This window comes from Schistocerca gregaria, chromosome 1, assembly GCF_023897955.1.
Source record: "Schistocerca gregaria isolate iqSchGreg1 chromosome 1, iqSchGreg1.2, whole genome shotgun sequence".
NCBI classification, from domain to species: Eukaryota; Metazoa; Arthropoda; class Insecta; order Orthoptera; family Acrididae; genus Schistocerca; species Schistocerca gregaria.
Genome location: NC_064920.1, coordinates 419,846,940 through 419,871,135, shown reverse-complemented (window position 1 = coordinate 419,871,135; position 24,196 = coordinate 419,846,940). Strand labels below are relative to the sequence as shown.

General features: G+C 44.8%; 1 protein-coding gene across 1 annotated transcript in view; it reads right to left on the bottom strand.

Annotated features, from left to right (window-relative positions):
* LOC126350301 (uncharacterized) overlaps positions 1-24,196 on the bottom strand; it is a 177,579-nt gene that overhangs the window by 31,844 nt on the left and 121,539 nt on the right. The window contains exon 3 of the mRNA XM_050002504.1: positions 2,728-2,896. Within this exon, the coding sequence (XP_049858461.1) occupies positions 2,728-2,896 (169 nt within the window). The remainder of the gene's footprint in view (positions 1-2,727; positions 2,897-24,196) is intronic.

Genomic DNA, 24,196 nt, shown 5'->3' with positions numbered 1-24,196 from the left:
AAAGTCCGTCAACTGCACATACGGCTCACGTCCACGCTGTCGCGGCATACTACCAGTGTTAAAGACTGCGATAGAGCTCCGTATGCCACGGCAAACTGGCTGATACTGACGGCGGCGGTGCACAAATGCTGCGCAGCTAGCGCCATTCGACGACCAACACCGCAGTTCCTGGTGTGTCCGCTGTGCCGTGCGTGTGAACATTGCTTGTACAGCCCTCTCGCAGTGTCCGGAGCAAGTATGGTGGGTCTGACACACCGGTGTCAATGTGTTCTTTTTTCCATTTCCAGGAGTGTATATAAACGATTTGGGAGACAATCTGAGCAGCCGTCTTCGGTTCTTTGCAGATGACGCTGTCGTGTATCGACTAATAAAGTCATCAGAAGACCAAAACAAACTGCAAAACGATTTAGAAAAGATATCTGTGTGGTGTAAAAAGTGTTAGTTAACCGTAAATAACGAAAAATGTGAGGTCATCCACATGAGTGTTAAAAGGAACTCGTTAAACTTCGGTTACACGATAAATCAGTCTAATCTAAAAGCCGTATATTCAACTAAATACCTAGGTATTACAATTACGAACAACTTAAATTGGAAGGAACACAAAGAAAATGTTGTGGGGAAGACTAACCAAAGGTTGCGTTTTATTGGCAGGACACTTAGAAAATGTGACAGACCTGCTAGGAGACTGCCTACACTACGCCTGTCCGTCCTCTTTTAGAATACTGCTGCGCGGTGTGGGATCCTTACCAGGTAGGACTGACGGAGTACATCGAAAAAGTTCAAAGAAAGGCAGCACGTTTCGTATTATCGCGAAATATGGGAGAGAGTGTCACAGAAGTGATACGGGATTTGGGCTGGAAATCATTAGAAGAAAGCCTTTTTTCGTTGCGACGGAATCTTCTCACGAAATTCCAATCACCAACTTTCTCCTCCGAATGCGAAAATGTTTTGTTGGCACTGACCTACATAGGGCGGAACGATCACCACGATGAAGTAAGGGAAATCAGAGCTCGTACGGAAAGATATAGGTGTTCGTTCTTTCCGCGCGCTATACGAGATTGGAATAAAAAGAATTGTGAAAGTGGTTCTATGAACCCTCCGCCAGGCACTTAAAAGTAATTTGCAGAGTATCCATGTAGATGTAGATGTAATCTCGGATGAAGAATCCCGAAGTTGTCCTTACTTTTCAGGACTTCCACTTCTAGCATACAAAATGAGTGAAAATTCATTTTGGACACACACTCCAACGTTGTATCTAAGACGTTTATTCGAGACGTTTACCTTCCTTTCTTCCAGGCGTGCTAGTCAACTTCTTCACGAACGAAAAAGACATACCAAAAAAATTGAAAGACTCAGCACATTAATGGGGCCATGTACAGAACAATGAATTAACGGCTGAGGAAAGAAATCCTAAAAAGTTGTATAAAACAATAGCCATACTTGATGATAGTGAGACTTAGACAATAACTACTTGGCCGGCCGGTGTGACCGAGCGGTTCTAGGCGCTGCAGTCTGGAACCGCGAGACCGCTACGATCGCAGGTTCGAATCCTGCCTTGGGCATTGATGTGTGTGATGTCCTTAGGTTAGTTAGGTTTAAGTAGTTCTAAGTTCTAGGGGACTGATGACCTCAGCTGTTAAGTCCCATAGTGCTTAGAGCCATTTTTTCTCTCATCTTACCCTCGTTATCCGCACGCGAAATGTACCATGCCGGCTGTAGACTCGTTCTGCAGTCAGCTTCAGATATCTGTTCTCTGAAATCTCTCGGCAGATCTCCGCGAAAAGAACGTCATCTTCTCACCAGGGATACCCAACTGAGTTCACGAAGCATCTACGTGGTACTCGCACGTTGATCGAACGTACCGGTAACAAATATAGTTGCCCGCCTTTGAACAGCTTTGATGTCTTCCTTTAATCTGACCTGGTGGGGATCCCAAATACTAAAGCAGTACTCCAAAATAGGTAGTACCAGCGTCCTGTACGTCCTCTCCTTTACGGATGAACACACTCTCCCAAAATTCTCCCAATAAACCGAAGTCATCCATTCGCTTTCCCTAGAAAGCAAACATGATAATAGATTATCGACCAATAGGGAAAAGATCAATGGGCAGACCAAGAAAGAGATGGAGAGATCATACAGTAACCTCAGACAACTGAAGAACTGTACAAAGGAAGAAGAAGAAGAGTAAGAAGAATGAAAAGAAGCAGTAGTAGTAGTAGAAGAAGAAGAAAGAAGTGTGTGGGAAGGAGTTGCCCACAACTGGAGGAGTATGTGGAAGATTGTTGGACCTAACTGCAGACTCATTCAGTCTGTTATTGAGGAGCCGTGGTATTTTAGGTATTCAAGCAGTAGTATCATGGGGAAAGGGTTTGGCGTGTTCAGGTGTCGGTACTGATGGAGTAGGAATCCTTCATTGATACCATAATCTACAGTGGAAGTGGTTTGGGAAAAATTTGAATAAAAAGAACGGATCCAGCGCTCTGACGCATTCAGAGTACTATACATATATGAACATAGACTTTCTGCTGATCCTTTTCGAGTTTCATATCAGATTGTCCGCCCCCTACCCCGTCTCCGCGTAAGCATGATCACATAGGTTGGTGAGGTGGCTAGTGGGATAGCAGGAGTGAGGTGACTGGGAGAGTAACCAGAAGCTCGAATCAGCGTGTCACATTCAGCTGACGAGTTGGAACGCCGGCGAGCTGCCCAGCGTGGTGTGGTACGCACCTCTGCTGAGGGCGGTGATGAGCAGCTCTGTGGGCGCCCAGCCGGCGGCGACGGCCGTCTCGTTGGCGGGCGGCGCCCACAGCAGAGACACCTGGCGGCCGCGCAGTCTCTCCAGCGGGATGCCGTCAGAGGAGCACAGCGGCAGCAGCGCGCCGTCGTCATCGCGTACCTGCGACAGAAGGCACGCTGTCTGCTTGCACTTTTGCCCAGATTCCAACGCAGTGGCAAAAAAAAGAAATGTGGGTGTGGCACCTTTCTCCGGTATTCCCCCCTCGGGGTTTTCGACAGCCTCGTGCAAGTCTTTTAATATGACACCACTTAAGCGACTAGCGCATCGCGATGATCATGAAAAGATGATGGTAGAAAAGGGGTTTGAAATGATAGAGGGAGTCCCACAGGGCTCAATTTTGGGTCCACTCTTATTGCTTACGTATGTTAATGACCTTCCACTTTACATTCAAGTAGTGAAATTGGTACTTTTTGCACATGTAACTAGTGTTATAATAAATAAATAACTTTAGAGAGAAACAAACAGGAGAATTAGTAACGGGCATTTTCCGAAGAATTAAAACAGTTAAGTACAGCTACTTTTGCTCTTAGTATAACTGCTAATCTTGGAAACAAACGTATATTGCTTATTTCCACTCAGTAATGTACGGAATAATTTCCTAGGGTAACTAGCCACTTAGAAAGAAAATATTGATTCCACAAAAGCGAACAGTAAGAATAGTATGAGATGTTCACCGACAGACGTAATGTAGGTACCTCTTCGAAGAGCTAGGCATTTTAATAGCGCCGTCACAGCTCGCTAATGAAATTCGTCAAAAATAAGCCGCCAGAATTTGAGAAATACAGTGATGTACATACCAAGAACACTAGAGAGAAAAATGACCTCTATTATCCGTTGTTAATGCTGACAGTGGCTCAGAGAAGAGTTCAACGTGCAGCAACACAGATTTTTGAACATGTGCCGCCGGCCGCGGTGGTCTCGCGGTTCAGGCGCTCAGTCCGGAACCGCGCGACTGCTACGGTCGCAGGTTCGAATCCTGCCTCGGGCATGCATGTGTGTGATGTCCTTAGCTTAGTTAGGTTTAAGTAGTTCTACGTTCCAGGGGACTGATGACCACAGATGTTAAGTCCCATAGTGCTCAGAGCCATTTGAACCATTTGAACATGTGCACAACGACATAAAGTGTCTGAAAGGCAGCGAAGCAAGTTTTAAATCTAATTCAAAACCATTACCACTGGACGTCTCCTACTATTCCGTTGAAGAATTTCTACTTAGAAACTAGTGTTAGCTGTATGAGTAGGACAAAAAATAGTAATATGTTGATTAAAGTTAATCCTGATAATGTGTACACATCCTTGTTCCACATCATTTCACTAACAGAACCGTTCAAAGTATCTATGGAACTTATAATTAATTGACTAATTGAGGTTGACACACACCCGTAGTCCCCAGCGGAGAATATCACAGCCAGGAATCGAAACCAGAGCCCCGTGTTAGAGACTCAGAAACGGTAACGTGAAGACCACAAACTGCTGACATGGTAGTGTTGTCGTAACATAATTGGTCTTAACAGGGGCAATGAGTGAAACTCAGGCTCTTGTCTTGGCGAATCCTTTATGTAGCTGACTGCCAATACCTAATTGCATTTGGTTAGTGGCTCGGAGCTTCCGTGACATTGTGCAAAGTCGCACTTGCCACTGTAGCATGAATCCACGTAGTCTTGGCGATGTGCACGGACTAAACTTCTACCGTGTTGCACTACACAATCATTCTAAATCTGATCGTCTTCCCGATTTCACGAGCTCCAAACCGCCTGAAGAAATTACTTAACATTTAGGCCTTCCTGCTAATCAGACTGAGAAGCAGAATGTAGGCATTTTCATTGGCCGTTCTCTGCTCCCACTTACAGCGCAACTGTCAGGTGCTGCTTCCAGCTAGAACCTTTAGTTTATATGAGAATGCAGGCTTTCTCGGCGAATCTCAATGACAAAATCTTCTCGAATTGACAGGCGAGTCAAACGAGAAGATTTTATTAACCTTTAGTTTGTCTGCAATGGGCGTTCGGGAAAAAGCCGATTATTTTGGGGAAATACTTAGACCTTGGGTACAGTTAGTACGCCCAGGGCACAATCCATTTAGGAGTGGTTAGAGAAAGTCTGGTTTATCAGCTCCAAGCTGAAGAAAGCCTCCTTTCCCTGTCATAGGGTCCCGTGCCAATTGCAATAGTTAACTGACGACGTTGTTGCGCAGTGGCAGTAAGCGATCATGTGCTAATGTGCCACAGCACACTATAGACATCGTAGTAAAATTAAGCCACTTCTCTTTGAAAGTGTGCTGGTAGGCAAACCAAACGGATGAAAACATATGTTATAGCGCTCTCTCCGCGACAACAAGAAACCACTATTGTCGAGTGCTGAATGATTTCAGCCACGGTATGATTCACTCAGACGCAGCTGCCTGTGTGTGACTGCGCTGGCCGGCCGCGGTGGCCGTGCGGTTCTGGCGCTGCAATCCGGAACCGCGGGGCTGCTACGGTCGCAGGTTCGAATCCTGCCTCGGGCATGGGTGTGTGTGATGTCCTTAGGTTAGTTAGCTTTAAGTAGTTCTAAGTTCTAGGGGACTTATGACCTAAGCTGTTGAGTCCCATAGTGCTCAGAGCCATTTGAACCATTTTTTGTGACTGCGCATGTCCTGATGTGACGTCATTCCAGCTGGCAGGAAATGTGCTACAATCCTCGCCACACCATATCAGCAGAGTCAAGAACGGAAATAACAGGGGTCTAGAAATGTCCTAGCCACGATGTCAGAAATCTAATCAAGTGACCTATGCAAAGTCAGAACTGGGAGGCCAGTCGAAAGCGCTATGTTTTATTACGTTGTTTTTGGGGCATTGAAGATAAACTTCAAGATTTCCTCTTCGCGTTTTCAACCAATTCTGGTATACTCCTTGTCATAAATAGTTGGCCGTTTTATATGAATATGTCGTGAATTCCGAGAGTATGATTAGGCAGAAGAATTCAGAAGAATGTGGTAACCAAAGTTGAGGATTTCAGTTTTAAAGTTATAGATAAAGTCTGCAGCATAAAACAGTGGTCTGTGGACTTCGTTTTTCGTCACTGAGTGAGTACTAGTTCCTATTTTAATATATTTTTTGTGAATCGGTTTTCTGTTTATTTTTGTGATATTGTAGCACACTGGCGTAAAGTTGCACGAGGCGCCATTACCGTTCAGTCAACATGAGAACACCAAGGGGTCATCCGTCATGATGCCCCACGTTCAACAATGTGCTCTCAACGGCGACTACAGAAACATTTGAGCCTGCACAGAAACGGCAAGCCTCTGACCTCCAGGTTCTGTGACGAGGTGTGGATATACATCTTGTCTCTTACTTGTGGTTTAACCGTCCTTCAACTACTTTTCATAGATTCTCACGACAGAGAAGAGCCGACCACCTTCGGCGTTTCCATGACTCTCGTTCCCAGACAAGGCCATAACAATCTACTCTTACAAGAAATGTACTCGCGCTTTCGAATATGGACAACCATCAGCTGTATAATGGCATGATGACAATGACGGGTCTCCCGCTTATCGCGAGCGATCGTCTTACGATTAGGCTATCCGAGGACGACTCAAGGCCAGACCCAAACTCCCATGTATCGTCAATCATGTGTCCACGACCTGTACTCTTACATCCATTATGTATATTCCAACACAGGGGAGACATTTTACTTGAAAGTCGCTTGCCAGTTGTCGGCAGATAAATACGATATTGCATGGGTGTCCGGGAGAACATTGCATCGTAATTCGGAATAACACAGGCACTGAAGTATCGGAATCTACCCGTTCCCAAAGTCGCCTATGTCCCTGGTTTCCTCAATCTGTGGCCCGTATGGTCGCTAACAGAATTCCTCTTTCGTGTCTGCTCCCCCTTATAGCTTGACGTGCCCGCAACGCCATCAGGTTTTTAGCATAATAAACGGGATGCATTGATCTGACTGTAGTACAAGCGTTGTTCGGAATATTACGAGGACAACAATATTATCAGCATAATACCATTGTGGAAATCAGTATAAAGGAAGAGATCCCACGAAAGTAACAGCACGATGTCTGAAGCATACATACATCGAATTTATTATTAAAGTAGTCGATACATAAAAACAAAAACAATAGTGACTGTATTACGTAGTCTCTTTCATAACACGAGTAACATAAAAAGATGATTGCACTTCCTGGATGGAAATTGGTATAGACGCACTCACTGTCCTGATGTGATACTGCATAGCTAATACTTTGTCCAACCTCTGTTTTGCCTTATCGCCTCAGAAAATTTGTCAGCATTTATGTTGATACGGTTTGTAGTTCTTGCAGTGACATTGTCGTCAACTCTTCTAGCACTGCTCTTCTCAGCTCACATACGGCGTCAAACTGCCTTCCACTGCGAGAGACATGTCTTGCAGTTATTCTCCAAAGGTTTTACAAGGGATCTGTTAAAAGCGGACTGCCTGCAGGACAGGGCGAGATACTGATATCTTTATCTTCAACCCTCTTTTCGGTTCTAGCAATAACGGGCACAGATGCATTACCTTTTGAAACATTAGACTAGCTCCTCATACATTCTAATCAGTTCAGTCTCTATAACTACAGTGTAGCATGTTAAGATTCCATTCTAGAGTTCAGTCAAGCAATGTGTGATTTACTTTTAGCACAGAAGGCTGCCCACATCATAACACCTCCACCACAAAAAATTTTCGCCCATTCTTACCAGACTCGCATTAGGGAGGACGACGGTTCAAACCCGCGTCCGGCCATCCAGATTTAGGTTTTTCGTGATTTCCCTAAATCGCTCCAGGCAAATGCCAGGATGGTTCCTTTGAAACGGCACGGCCGACCTCCTTCCCTAATCCGATGAGACCGATGACCTCGCTGTATGGCCTCCTTCCCCAAACAACCCAACCTCATTCTTACCGGCTGCTGTGTTGTCAGATCATACCAATAAAACTGAAAGCTGCCCGGCCCATCTAAATTAAATTCTTGTCATCGCTGTAGATCACTTTATCGCACTCAGAAGTTCACGACAAACATGTTTCTGCAAACTTCAGTCCAGCTGAAACTTCCTGGCAGATTGAAACTGTGTGCCGGACCGACACTCGAACACGAGACCTGTTGCCTGGCAAGTGCTCTACCAACTGAGCTACCCAAGTACGACACGGCAGAACTGAAGCTGTGAAGACGGGTCGTGAGTCGTGTTTGGGTAGCTCAGTTGGTAGAGCACTTGCCAGGCAATAGGTCCCGAGCTCGAGTCTCGGTCGGGCACACAGTTTTAATCTGCCAGGAAGTTTCGTAACAGCGCACACTCCGCTGCAGAGTGAAAATCTCATTCTGGAGATTTCAGTCTAGCTGTTTATATTCGGCTATTACAGCAGGCTTCTCCAGTCGTTTCTTCAATGCAAAATGTTTGTCATTTGACAATTCGTACACGTCTGACAGTTACTGGCAGTTGTAAATTATCAACAAGTTTAGAAGAATAACGGTTTGTGGCCCTTGCTTTCTGTAGAAATAACCGTTTGGATGCCTCAGACAATGTTTTACTGTGCCTGTTTTCCGTTGCGCCCTATCATATGCTCAGTCTAACGAAATTATCAATCACTGGGCTTGAACGGTTCCAGTTCTTGGTGATTTGATGATTAGAGAGTCCCATTTCCACGCAAGCACCGATCACATAACTGTTTCCCGCGTGGTATTGTCACAGTCATGTTTTATGTACGTAACACACGTTGTCACCACTGGTTTCTGTTTCCTGTCTGCAGTTAAGTCACGTACGCGCATACTAACATCGCACACCGCCGACTGCCCTTATACTGAGTTCCATCTTCTACCGTCTGCATCGCTGATTTCTTGTTGTATACTGTACTATTAAATCGAATGCGATACCGCTTTGTCGGTGTACAGGCTGTCATACCATGGCATGTACACTGCGCACAACTATTCCAACCGACAATGCTTATTTTCCCACAAATATCCAAGGCTTCATACTGATTTCCACTACTGTACAACACGATCAGTCTCGTAGAATCCAGCACAGTATTACCAAATACTTCCACAAACGGACCCGTGTATTCAGTGTGTAGAATCTGAATGGTTTGCCATTTTCAACCAACAAAGAATGAGAACTAAGGTGCCGTTCAATTTTGGAATCTACATTTTGTGGAAATGTGAACTGTAAATGCAGGGTTCATAATTGCAAAAGTGATTGAATTCTTATAACACAAATACCAATTAAATGAGACATGTTTCTAATGTTGGTGCACTGTTGTGTATTAAACATACGCACACTGCAGTTATATAACAACGGTCGCGTGTGCTTTGCATGTAGCGTTATGTAACCATAGCCGACAGCCGAGTCTAACGAGTGAAAAGGTCACACTTAACCCTGCCTTATCTCCCTGGTTATGATTATTCCTTCTGACGTGACCAGTCCACATTCGCGTATGCGTTATGATCAGAAACTGTAGGTGGAGACCACAACAGAATCCGAATCACTTTATGACGTTAATTCGTTCGCTGATAGTTGCAAGATAATTCAAGACAAGGTGACATACACTTTGCGAAGCGTACTCCTCACTAGGTCTGCAAATTCACTGCACATCCAGAACCCGTGGTACCTACAAGGTGAGTCCGTAGAGAACAGTGCAAATCTGAACATTTTCCACAACCGAAATTTGTACAACTCTACTAAATCTTGGATGCCACAGTTTCGACAAAGTGTATCAAAAGCTTTAATCGTGTTTTTCGCCTGCATAAATGGGAAATTGTTTTTTGTCTGACATTACGTTTGCAAGTCACGTTTTTTGGATCATAACGACTCCACAGATACTTGCTCTAACATGCGAACCATTTTGGCAGTTCTGATTAAAAACGTACGACTGAGACGGGTACTGTCGATTAGTGGTGTATTTCCCCATATTCAGTCGAGCTGTTTCAATTTTATGCTATTCCAATAGCCGAAAATGTCACTTCTTCACTTTCCGCTAGCTGAGTGGCTATGCGTATTCACTGATTAAGTCCAAGAAGCGAATACGCATTACAACTAAATTAGCGGAACCTGAAGAAGTCGACCTGGTCGGTTGTAGGAGTATTGTGCATAAAACTGAAAGAACAACTCGGCTCAATATCGGGCGGTACACCATTACCAAATCACGCCGGGAAAACCCGAGAGCTCACATACGCTGTAGGTTACTTCACTCACATTAATGTCGATGAAAGGCAGACTACTGTACTTTTCATTAGGAGAATGTCTCCTGTGGAGTCACACTTCCTGCTGTCAAGAATTCAAGACTACACGTTGGTTAAATCTTATTGACCGACTGTCTGCGCAGGATTCCATACTTTACACTAACAACACAACCGTTTATGTTAAGGCTTCCCGCCAAGAGGAGGTGTAGAGAAGAGGCTACGGAACAAGCCAGTACCTGCCGCATACCAATGCTGCCAACTGTTGAAGAGTTACGAAGGTGTAGGCATTACTTCTCAACCCTCGTACTTAGAACAAGGTGCTGCTTTGATAAGACTAGGAACTTCAACATGGTACGGAATTCGAATTCCGTCCAGTCATTCAACTTTAAGTTTCCCTTTGTTTAGGGTACCCGCTGTTGATACAGCTTGTGGCAAATGCTCTGGAAAGATCACGGTCCATTTCCTACTGCATTCTCGCCCGCTCTAAACCGTAATCTTTCCGTTTTGTTTTCTAACCTCTCTGCCTTCGAAAGAGCTCGTTAACTTACTGCTATCTGGCAAAAGTTACCTATTATTGAATAATGGAGAAGGGAAAAGAAAGAAACATGTACTGACATGACTCATGTACCGTAATTATTAGAGACGATGTGTTATGTTTGTATTCCTCGAGGTAACTGCATGCTCATAACTGTCTGACCACAGCGCCAAGTGTCACATCAAAGAACGTTACCGCATCAAAGCTATCACTGGGTTCGTAGGAGCGAACTCAGTGCTTTTCCGTCCTGAGTTTTGTCCGTTATTCCCCGGACGCGTATCGTGTTTAGAACCGTCCGCACAGGTCACACTGTTGGAGTGATTCCACGGCTTCTGTGAAGCGGGGTCGGCCGCGTCACAGAGGCCAGTTGGCGCGTGTCGTGTGTTTACCCAGACGGCTGATAGCATTTTTATCTCCGCCACCGCCGACCTGCGAGTGCAGTATCACCGCAGGGAGCCCGCCACCCAACGAGCGCGGCTTTCCCACCGTCCGACGGAAGAGCGCTTTCTCTTAGAGATCTTTCAGAACGGCAGTACACACACTTTAAAAGCGATAGCGAAATTACACCGGATGTAACGATTCACGCAACTCGGCAGCACTCAGCCGTGTCGTTATTACTGCCCGTATTAAAATATTTAGAGATGAATGCTGGAAACACATGTTCACTCTCATCTTCACGTTCAACAGCTTCAAATTACTGACACAGTATTTGCACCACAATGTTTTATACAGGGCTTCTCGTATGTAAAGAGATATTTTCTTGCCACCTGGGTGGCCTAGCGGTTCTAGGCGCGCAGTCCGGAACCGTGCGACTGCTACGGTCTCAGGTTCGAATCCTGCCTCGGGCATGGACGTGTGTGATGTCCTTATGTTATTTAGGTTTAAGTAGTTCTAAGTTCTAGGGGACTAATGACCACAGCAGTTGAGTCCCATAGTGCTCAGAGCCATTTTTTTTATATTTTCTTCCAAGAACATTACCGTGAAAACCGTTTCTAGTGAGCTTTTACTCTTTTTCTTCCTTTAAAAAAGACCAAATCATAAAATAATCCACTCCTGATGTGTGTTACGATACAATAATGCGTATACACTTACATGAAGCCAGAGTGATTTTTATTCCAATCACCATGGCGCATCTGTTTTCATTTGTACAGATCTAATCTTGGCAGGGTGATTGTTCACTTGCTTCATTCTTTCCAATTTCAGTACTTACTGTTGCTTCTAGTTTTGCTTTCCTAGTTACTATCATGTGTGTCCTGTTTCCATTTTACAGTAACTGATAGATTTACAAAATATTTAATCCTTTCTTTTTGGAATTAGGTTGACAGTCTCGCCGAATTTTGTACATGATACTTTTTGACTGAGACTGTATACATATTTGCAGTCGCATGCTAAGTGTACTGCAAACGTACGTTCTCAGACATTTCTTCCCCAATCTCAGGACTGTGTGTGGTACCAGTAGTGGGCTTCTTTTAGTAACCAATGCCGTCTGCCTCACAGCCGCGAACAGGCGGTGATCATATGGGGCCAAGTCGCGAGAATGCACGTGTGTGGCAGTTGCAGAAACCCGTTTCAGCGATGGCAGCCGTGTTTCCATACTCGTACGGGGACGAGTGTCGTCGTATTGCAAGACCACTTTTCGTGACGGTGCACTCTCCACGCACTGCCACCAATCGGCTGTGAATGCCCGCAGTGTTTACACCCTCCTTCCACAGAGATCACACCGTCCAGCACTGTCGCTGATGATCACACGTAAATAACAGCAGTTGGGAAAATGGGCAGGACTCCTGCCACTTTTTCCGTCTATGGGTAGACCAAGTACTACAATACTTGCAACTACGGGGGCTATTCGATCGGTCGTGAAATGGAAACCTTTGTGAAAATCAAGAGTGTTTCATTTTGCAACAGTTAGCTACGCTTTCCAGCTACTTCTCTACATAATCACCGCTCGAACTTAGACATTTGTCGTAGACTTGTACCACCTTTCAAATAATCTCGTCACAGAAGGCAGCCAGCGGCCAGTGCTTTTCCACCACTTCATTGCGCTGGTCTACAGTTAGTTTTCTATGCCAAAATATTGTCCTCATAGCCAGCGGTTCATGTGAGATGAAATTCGTGGAGAGCCAGTTACGATCTATATTGTGGTTGATGAAACACTTCCCATCGAAAATGCTGCAGGAGCATCTTCATTGGTCCTGCAGAATGCGGTCAAGAATTGTCATGAAGAAGGAAACACTTGGGAGTTACGTTACTTGGGCTGAATGATATCAGGCGAAATCTCTTAACAGGCCCTCAGACTTAGCAGCAAACACTATTTTCTGCTCACTGTGAAAAGAGCGACGTGACGAGACCGACGGCCATACTGCAGACACTGCCCAACACATCTGTATGAAGCTTCAGCGGATTTTCAGTGCGATTTCCATTTCGCGGCCGATCGGACCTTTCTTTGTGGACAGCCCTCGTATGATGATGGATCAGATGACGTAGCATGAATGATGGGAAAAAATAAAAAGTAAATCAATACGGAACGCCTCTCGTAATTTTTACCGCCACACCAGACAAGCTGTCCCGCCATAGGGCAGTGGGAGTCGTTCCTGTGAATCCGTGACAGGTCACCAGCTATTTTCCGAATTTTATCTGAGAAATATGGAAATTGATATTTGTAAAAATATAAACTTAAGTCATGTGTTATTTTGTTTCCAAGGTAATAGAATTCATTCACTTCATATATTTCGCTCTTCAGTTTATCACCAACCTACTTTCTCCTATTCCCCAATACTTTCGTCTATCTTTATTTTACTCTTAGTCCATCTTCTGTAGCAGAATTCCTTCACTCCATATAATACGTGGTCCCCAATTTCGCACTTCAGATTATCACTAACCTTATTTCTCCTACTCCCCAATTCTTTGGCTTTTCTTTAATTTACTCTCAGTCCATCTTCTGTGCAAATCAGGTCGTCCATTTTAGAGGTTCAGTAATTCCGCGTAACTTGAACTGAGAGTGCCAATGTCATTACTGAAACTTATTGTTCGTACCATTTAACACCGAACTTTTCTTTTGCTTCTTTCTGAATGGCTTTGCAGTACAAGCTGAACTCTAGGGAGAGCCTTGCCTTGCTTCCTTTTAAGCCGCGCACTTCTCTCTTGAGTCTAGCTTCCTTTTTTCGTTTTACCTCTTGCACATACATTATACTGCTCTGCAAGACTTAAGGGTAAAAGTAGCATGGCTCTGAGCACTATGCCGGCCGCGGTGGTCTAGCGGTTCTAGGCGCTCAGTCCAGAACCGTGAGACCGCTACGGTCGCAGGTTCGAATCCTGCCTCGGCCATGGGTGTGTGTGATGTCCTTAGGTTAGTTAGGTTTAAGTAGTTCTAAGTTCTAGGGAACTTATGACCTCAGATGTTGAGTCCCATAGTGCTCAGAGCCATTTGAACCAATCTGAGCACTATGGGACTTAACATCTACGGTCATCAGTCCCCTAGAACTTAGAACTACTTAAACCTAACTAACCTAAGGACAGTACACAGCACCCAGTCATCACGAGGCAGAGAAAATCCCTGACCCCGCCGGGAATCGAACCCGGGAACCCGGGCGTGGGAAGCGAGAACGCTACCGCACGACCACGAGCTGCGGACGTAAAAGTAGCCTCCGGGCAAAAGTAGCCTCAGTATAATGTGTCACTGCCAAGGAACACAATTCGCACCATTTTAAGGTCTCAGACATTTTTTTCTAGATCGACGAATTGTAGGGACATGTGTCGGTTTTTCTTATGCCTTTGTTATCAAGCAGAATTTCAGAAGAGCCCCTCAGATGGCTTTGCTTTTTCTTGAGACGTACCCGTAATAAAAATTGTACTTGGGTTCTTTTATAGTGCATGAGCCGTTTTGATCATGCCATCGAGCCCTGTTTTCATGCACTTTCCGCTATTCACTCAGTCGCCACGAAGGTGGAAACCATCTAGTAACACCAGGCAGCAGTAGCAGCTTGGCGGTGGGGTCTTCAGTAGGCGGATTGCAGACCCCGGCTTGTGCAACACAGGCCGGCGGACCAGCGCGGAGAGTCGCAGATGCTCGGGCTAGAGGCTCCGCTCTCGGCACGCCTACCCCACTTTCGCCTGACCCCGCGACCCGCAGCTGCCTCCGCCCTCGCCGGGGCGTGGTCAGGGCGCAGAGGGAAACGCCACACTTCCAGCCAGGGTGTATCGTCTCTCACAACCGCCGAGTTATGCTCTCCATCGTGAGTGCTTCGTGACTCCCTCTGAGCCTTGGGGCAGGCGGAAAGTGCCCCTGTTATTGCACACTGCAGTTGAGGCGGATGCAGCACAAGGAGAGCACGTTGCTCAAACTCGCCGTAGCTAAACCAGCCGTGAACTCAGGTGGTGTTGAGAGCACCGCTGGAAGACGGATGTCACCCAGGCAGTTAAAGCGGAGGTGCAAAATCCTAAACACAATGAAATTTGATTATTTTGGCACACACTCAACATTACCCAGGTATAACTGTGTAAAAAGAAACGCTAGGTAGGAGTTTAGCGCTACCTACGTTAGTGGCGTTCATTGTTAGCTCCTACACATGCTACGCGACGAAACACGGTGTAATATTTGATGTTTCGCTTGATGACATCACATAGACAAACTCATTGTATTCTGTTTTCCTCTTCGAGGTGCAGTATTAAACACAAGAGCTGTGGAGGAGTTACTGAAGAGGAAATCAGCGAGACAGTAGTGTAGTAGGTCGGGTATACGGAAGAAAACGTATACATTACTGCCTTTTCCAAGAGCTTTAAAGGAAAAGAAGTGGCAGTTCATATTGAATTTAAATGTGATGACTGATGTATGAGATTCTTCTCTGCGCTGAAACTGAGCAATAAAGAACTGACATACCCTGCAGGCGGAATAATGAACAAGAATTCGTATTGAGGATGAAATAAAAAAAGAGAGAGAGACGAGTACTACAATGAGTAACATCAAAACAGTTGGCTAAAGGAGAAAACACACACAAATGGAGAGAGAGAGAGACGGAGGAAGAGAGAGAGAGAGAGAGAGAGAGAGAGAGAGACATTGTGCTAGCTAGGAAGTCAAATTACAAAACATGAAGAAAGAAACACAGAAAGCAAACTAACACCGATAAGTTTTATTGAACATAAGAAAATGCATCATCTCACATTTTAAGCTAGAATTAAGAAATTCATTTCTGCTGTTGTTACTTCAAGAATCATGGTGGTGTACATAGACGAAATATAACTGAAAGAAAACCAGTAGGAGGAGCAGATAAAAGTATGGCCAAATCCCTATTTCTACATGGCACTAATAATAATTCCAAATCTACGTTTTGCTGTAGTCTGCTTAGTTTCTACTATAATTCTACAGAATCCATCCTAGTCTCAGAATCAATGGCGACTGACTGTTCACGGTATATACTCATTTATCTTCAGACGAGACCCAAACTAGTATAAACTTGTTTCACAAAATAATCAGTAACATTAAATCCATAGCTATGGGAACCAGCCAAAATTGTTAACGAACACCGCGCTCAACTGAAGAGTTACTGGCTGCTCAAAGACGCATGAAGTCGGTTTTTATTATTGCTATTATCACTGTTTCGAGGTAAGTTTCCTTACATAACGGATTTCGGAAGATAGTAAATTGCAACATTGGTAATAAAGCAATCTCGAATTTGAGGGAAGCTCCATCTGAATCTCAGTTTGGCTTTAGGAGAATCGTCGATTATATCCTCCTTACATACCGTCAAACTGAATTATCTCAATTAAAAGTTTTCTGTCTCAATTGCGTCCTCATGCAGAGCTAGAAATCAAGCTAATAAAAAAAGCTCTGATACTTAACTCAGGTTCTACGCAAGTACTAAAACCTATTTATTCGTCGTCATGTACTTTTCGCCCATTTAATGAAAACATCGTCAGTATTCACAAAAGCAGCAACTGTCACAAAAGTAATTTTCGCTGATTCTAAATAAATTTAAAAAAATTAGTTGTTCATTTGAGGAATGTACTTTTTCAGTAAGCTAATAAAAAAGCTCTGATACTTAACTCAGGTTCTACGCAAGTACTAAAACCTATTTATTCGTCGTCATGTACTTTTCGCCCATTTAATGAAAACATCGTCAGTATTCACAAAAGCTGCAACTGTCATAAAAGTAATTTTCACTGATTCTAAATAAATTAAAAAGATTTGTTGTTCATTTGAGGAATGTACTTTTTCAGTATGGCGAAAATTCTATAGGGACGATCAAACACTTTTTAGTGAACTGTGTGGTCATTACTTAAGTTAATAACACGTTTAAACAATGATTATGGGAACCCTGTTTGCACAAATCACCAGTCTAGAAACCCTAACATATGAGAGTCCTCTTTATCCCACATTGATTACCATATCTGGACTACTCAGGCCTGGCCAGAATGTGTGCCTATTTCGAGATATTCTTCCGTCGGCTGTGTCTGGTTTTTGTAAAGGCGCCTCTACGACACGGGATTTCCATCTTCATTACGCAAAGTGCAGGCAACACCGTAGCATTCGCAGCAGCTCGCTGTAGGAAACCAACTGCTCGGCGGTCTCAGGCAACGAGGCTAGCTGAAGGCATCGCCTACGAGCTTTTCGCTCATCTTGGTGAACGAGTATATGCTCCAGTATGGTACAGCTTCGCTACGAAAATGTGGATAAGGATTCTCATAGCCTTTGTTTTATCACTCAAATCCTCATTCGCTGTCGTCGAAAGATTTTACAAAACTCTCTGCACCACCTTTTATGTAAATTCTGCGAAATGAACACTCGTTTTAGTTCCAAAGGAAGCACACATTTTGTCAGTGATAAAGGCACTGACGAAGTGTACATTTTCTTGTACCGTACGCTACCTTCGATATTTTCCCTAAGGACCACATAAAACTGTTACCTGCTCTGTTTGTGCACATCCTACCGAAAGTAGTAGCCAATTCCGTTACTGCGTAAACTTACAATGAGACAGGAACGAAGTTCTTCTCACGCAAAGCCAACTCGCAGATTCACGGAGTCTGGCAGTATTATTATAATTATATTTACACCCCTTACACAAATATTTTGCTGCGATCCGGCCTCATCAAGGACCATTGAGCAATTTCATTTTTCAAAACGTACAAAAAGAATACCCTGAGGTAAGTGAATGTCGAGTAACTTATGGAGAAAACTTGTTCGATGACTCCTATGTGAGAGATACGACTTTTACATATGTACGATTGTCGCCTACTACAATCTACATCTACATCCTCTATATCTACGATCCTCCTTACATAGTGTGGCAAAGGACACTTTGGGTATCGCTTTCGCTTTTCCCTGTTCCAGTCACGCATGGTATGTGGGAAGAACGAGTGTTCCTATGCCTCGGTATGAGCTCGAATCTACCTACTGTATTCCGTAAGGGGTCCAGTCAGAGGTACAATTGTCAATGTGGGTCGAATGAGTGTACTGTAAACCACTTCCCTCGTGGGTGGACAATACTTCTTGGAAATACTTCCAACGAATTTATCTTTTACTATGCGCAATTGAATCAGAGATAGCTACTGTGCTGGAGGGACAGCCATCTTCTCATCGTAATTTTGCAGGACACAAACATTGGTATGTCTGCAATGACACCGTTCTTGTACCCCCGGCGCCTGGATTGATGAATCGCGGTACAGTTCGTTACATGCGTCGGGGTATGAGTATTTCGAGAGGTGAATGAAGCGATAGGTGCTGCTTGCTGACAGAACACCGTTCAGATAGGAGGCGCAGGTGTACTGTAGGATGAATTATTGCACGGGATGAAATGGTGCCTCTGATAACGCTGTCATCCTGCGTCTCCGTCGAATGATAAACGAAGCTATTTTCCAGTCATTAGTTTACGTTTGCTAGCCCACACTCCACAGTACCCCGTACCGTCAAAATTTCGGACCGCACATTGACGGGCAGTAAATACGTAAAAGAGCTCCAAATAAGAATTATAATACGCATGACATTACAGTCCTTAGCTTCGCGAATCAACAAACGTACTGTCACGTCGTGACTCAATCTACACGTCGGAGAAGGCTGCAGTTCAGTGTCACCAGACAGTCAAAAAAATTTAATACAAAAGCAACATAAATGTTGGGAGTATTCCATTCCATCACTATTTGCCGACAAATCTTTGCTAATGATAAAACTGTAAAACTATCGTGCCTCTCGGTCTGTTCGAATGTGCTAATATCCAAAACTATTTGACGAAATCTTATGGGGGTTTCACCGGCAATTTGAGCGTAGCCAGGAGCAGCATATAAGCTTTATTTCATCAAAATTGAATCATGAAAAAAGATATCGCAATTTAAAGTTTTAGGAGTCGGCTCAGCTTAGTAGTTTGCTCATTTTAGTGGCATGTTCATCACAGTGTAGTAAACCAAAGAACCAATAGTTAGAGCTGTTAGTCTCGTAGTATATCAAAGAGCCAATAGACGGTGCTGTAATTTTTTTTAACCTCAGTATTTTCGGAGTTTTGCGTTAGTGACAGAATAAGCGCCGAAATCTTATATTTACGAATACAAACTAACATTCAGTTCACTTGCCTACGATATAAGGATTTACTGATTTCGCTTTGTATATGAAAACGTAATGAAATTGCTTCGCTTCTTTCGACAGATTTTGTTTCCATATGACTTGAGGTAAGGAACCGTAAAAAGCGACGATATGCGAAGGCCCATCTTTAACTTCAGTTGCGAAGCAAAGGCTTATAACTAGACCGCAATAACATCAACTTTGCTATCGTCAAGGAAACCGAAGAAGAATTACACAACCTGTTGAATGAAGTGAACTGTATAATGAGTACAGATAGATGGACTGAGGTCAATCCGATGAAAGACGATAGTGTTGAGGACTGGCAGAAATGAGACTAGCGAGAAACTTAACGTCAAAATCGGTAACCAGAAAGCAGATGAAGTTAGGTATTCTGCAACTTGTGAAGGAAAGTAACCCATGACGGACAAAGCAGGGAGGACGTAAAACGCAGAGTAACATTGGCAAGGAGGGCATTCCTGGCCAAAAGAAGTCTAGTATCAAACGTCAGCCTTATCTGGCCAATTCGCTGAGAATGTTCGTTTGGAGGTGAACATTGTATGGAGGCGAATCAAGGACTCTGGCTACACCAGAAAAGAAGAGAATCGAAGCATTGGAGACGTGGTGCTACACAAATTAGATGGGATGATAATGTAATTAATGAGGAGGTTCTCCGCAGAATCGGCGAAGAAAAGATACGTATGTAAAACACTGACAAGAAGAAAGGACAGGATGATAGAACTTGTGTTAAGACATCACGAAGTAAGTTAAACGCTGAACAGCCAAAGAAACTGATACAACTGACTAATATCGTGTAGGGCCCCGTAAGTACGCAGAAGTGCCACAATGCGACATGACATGGACTCGACTGACGTCTGAAGTAGTGCTGGAGAGAACTGACACCATGAATCCTGCGGGGCTGTCCATAAATCCGCAAGAGCACGAGCGGGTGGCGGTCTCTTCTCAACAACACTTCGCAAGGCATCTCAGATACGCTCAATAATGTTCATGTCTGCGGAATTTGGTGGACAGGGGAAGAGTTTAAACTCAGAAGACTGTTGCTGGAGCTACTCTGTAACAGTTCAGGACGTGTAGGGTGTCACATTGTCCTGCTGGAACTGCCTAAGTCCGTCGAAATGCACAATGGACATGAAAGGATGCAGGCCATCAGACAGGATGCTTACCTACATGTCCCCTGTCAGAGTCGTATCTACATGTATCCATATCACTCAAACTTCACACGTCCCACACCATTACAGAGCGTCCACCAGCTTGAACAGTCCCCTGCTAACATGCAGGGTCCATGGATTCATGAGGTTGTCTCTATACCCGTACATGTCCATCCGCTCTATACATTTTGAAACGTGACTCGTCAGACCAGGCAATATGCTTCTAGTCGCCAACACGGCAACGTCGGTGTTGATGGGCCCAGGCAAGAAGTAAATCTTTGTGTCGTGCAGTGATCAAGGGTACATGTTGAATCTTCGGCTCCGATAGTTCACATCAATAATATTTCGTTGTGTGGTTCGCACGCTGACACTTGTTGAGAAAGCCGGCTGTTGTGGCCGAGCGGTTCTAGACGCTTCAGTCTGGAACTGCGCGACCGCTAGGGTCACAGGTTCGAATCCTACCTCGGGCATGGATGTGGGTGTTGTCCTTAGGTTAGTTAGGTTTAAGTAGCTCTGAGTTCTAGGGGACTGATGACCTCAGATGTAAAGTCCCACAGTGTTCAAAGTCCATTTGAAGTTGTTGAAGGCCCTGAAGGCCCAGCATCAAAAACTGCAGCAATTTGCGGAAGGGTTGCACTTCTGTCACCTTGAACGATTCTCCTGAGTCGTCGTTGATCCCGTTCTTGCAGATGTTTTTCCGGCTGCAGCGGTATCGGAAATTTGATGTTTCACCGGATTCCCGATATTCACGGTACACTAGTGAAATGGTCGCAAGGGAAAATTCCTACTTCATCGATACCTCTGAGATGCTGAGTCCCATCGCTCGTTCGCCGACTATGACACCACCTTCAAACTCAGTTACATCTTCATAACGTGCGTTGTAGCAACAGTAATTGATCTAACAAGTGCGCCAGACACTTGTTATCATACATAGGCGTCGCGACCCCAGCGCTGTATTCCGCCTATTCGAATACGCATGCCTGTACCAGTTTCCTTGGGCGACGTAAAATGTCAAATTTGTAGGGAAAACGGAGATTGGAATTTATCAGCCAAATAATTGAGGACGTTGGGTGCTACTCAGGTAGAAAGGCTAGCCGTCAGAAGACTGATGAAACAAAAAATAAAAGTATCACTATCCACGTATGCATTACATCAAAAAATGGTTCAAATGACTCTGAGCACTATGGGACTCAACATCTGTGGTCATCAGTCCCCTAGAACTTAGAACTACTTTACTTACACCTAACTAACCTAAGGACATCACATACATCCATGCCCGAGGCAGGATGCGAACCTGCGACCGTAGCAGTCGCGCGGTTCCGGACTGAGCGCCTAGAACCGCGAGACCACCGCGGCCGGCTGCATTACATCACAAGTCCAAAGTAGTATAGAGTGTCGTTAGGTTGGAGCGATCCAGTGGAGGCACATTTTCTACGATTTCACGGCACTTAGCCCGAGGCTTTAAGGTAATTCACTGGAACTCTCGACATGACATTCCATTCGGCCAAAACACCGTGCCTAGCAGTCTTTCCGCGGCCCCCATCCGGGGAAGTGTGCAGTCAGTGGACAGCGCGGACATGTCCTCGCACGCACGGATGGTCGCGGGCGGCCACAGGCGGAAAGAAAAAACGGAAAAAAATAGGAGAGCCACTCGCATGACGAGACGGGAGGATGTTCCCGCGGCGCGGCGATCCGCGTTGTCCGGAGAAGCCCCGCGCTGTGCGAGTACGTGCCGCGGTTGCGAAACCGGCGCGGGTTGTCAGGTCGTGACATCTTGTTACTCACAACAGGCGACGCTTTTGTCTCGCCTTGCTGTTTGTCGGGCTTAAGAAGTTAACACCTCGCAAATGCCTTGTTTTCCGTGGGGCGCGCCCTTGGAGTGACATCAAATAAAATCCCCCTCCCTGCGTCTCCAACCGCCGGCTCAACCACAGCCGCTGGCAGCCAGGGGGAGAGAGTACCGGTTGGCGGTTCTTTCGCGTCCGGTCGGTGCCTGGAGCTCAAGGACGACGGGACGTTCGCTCACCTCTGCGCTGGCCAGCTGTGCCGCCGGCCCGCCGCCTAGCTCAGAAAAGGCGGCTTCCGCAAAACACAGCCCGCACGCAACAATGGACTCGTTCTTGCTTCTCTCCCTCTGTTTTTAGCTGATGTTCCTTCGGCTTGTTTGAAGGTGTTATTGTTCTTCCTCAACAACGCCTCAGACGTGCCGTGTGGTTATACAGTCGGACACTAAAGAGTACATACACCCTAAAAATGACTTTTGAAGTCAAACTCAATCAAGAAAATATTCTGTATTCGCTTTCTGTGGCATAAACAGACATGTTAGGAACTGAAAAACAACACACAGAGGGGTCCAAAAATGCATCCACTGTTTAAAACTCCATAACTGGCAAACTAGTTGACGGAGTTGTCTCATCTTTGGTACTGTGATAGTTTGTAGTTCCGGCAATCGCCACACGAGCGTTGTATTGCGTTGTTTTGGTTTGTCAGATGACAGTCGCCAGATAGTCAGTGTTTTGTTCGTAGTTGCACCTAGTTACTCGAGTAAACATGGCTGGCGCAAGGCTTACATTCGATGAAAGTAAGTCAGTTTTGAAGTGGTATTTTAAGTATGAAAACATTAATCAGCTTCAGCGGCAATGGCGAAATGAGTATCAAACAGAGCCACGGACACGTTTAACGATTCGTCGCATTAGAGACAAATTTGAAGCCGAAGGCTGTGTTAAAGATGTACAAAAGCAACGATCTGGACGACCTGTAACAGCAACAAGTCCAGCTAACTCCCGTCGTGTGTTACAATAATTCACTCTCTCACCACAGATGACTGTGAGACAGTGTGCGCAACGATGAAGAGTTTGCAGAGATGATTCTGTGGTTTGATGAGGCACAGCTCAAACTCAATGGTACAGTAAATCGTCACAATTGCATCTACTGGGTCGCCGAAAATCCGAACGTCGATGTAGACAAAGCCGTAAATTTGCTAGGAGTAAATGTGTGTTGTGGGTTGTGTTACCAGGGCTTGATTGGGCCATTCTTTGACGGCACAGTTACCGGTGGGGTGTACCTTCAGAAGCTTCAGACAACCATTTTGCCTGCCATCCGAGACTTGTATGGAGACGGAAGAGTTTACTTTCAACAAGATGGGGCCCCAGACCACTACCAAAATCGTGTTAGGGCGTATCTCGACGAAAATATACCAGGAAAATGGATAGAGCGTAGAGGTGCTGTGGAGTATCCACCACGTTCCCCAGACCGAACTCCTCTGGACGTTTGCCTGTGGGGAACACTAAAGGACGTCGTTTATCGACAAAAGCCACGCACATTGGATAAACTTCGAGAATCCATCGCACATTCATGTGCAAATATCCAACTGAACACGTTGCAGTCAATAGTTCGTGCTGCAGTTCGGCGGTATCGTTTGTGTGTGGATGTTAATAGTGACTATTTCGAACACCTACGGTGATATCTTTAAGTTGGACTTTAAGCTACACTTTCACCAGAAATGGACCAACTCCGACAATTAGTTTGCAAGTTATGGACTTTTAAACAGTGGATACATTTTTTGCCCCCCCTCTGTATACACTGCATAATTATAATTTCATACACTGACATCTTGAGCATACAAATGAAACAGCGGTCAGGTACAAAAGTAAACATACATTGTGATGTTCTTCACTTCCACGCACAATTAAATATTTTGTATTGCCACCTTCTGCTTCGATCACAGCTTCCAAACATCGAGGCACTAAGTTTTTTATGTACGCACATGTTAAGTTATTTCATTCTTTCACTGAGGCTGCTTTTAAATCGTCTTTGGTTTTGATGTTTTATTTTTTTTATCCTACGCTTTAGTTCTCTCGATCTAGCCATTTTTCCTCATCCTCTTCCATTCCTCCTCTCTCTATCACAATAAAATTTCTTGTGGTCATCCTCTAGTCCTCCACGCGCGAGGCTGCCATGAAATTGCTATCTTCGTCCAC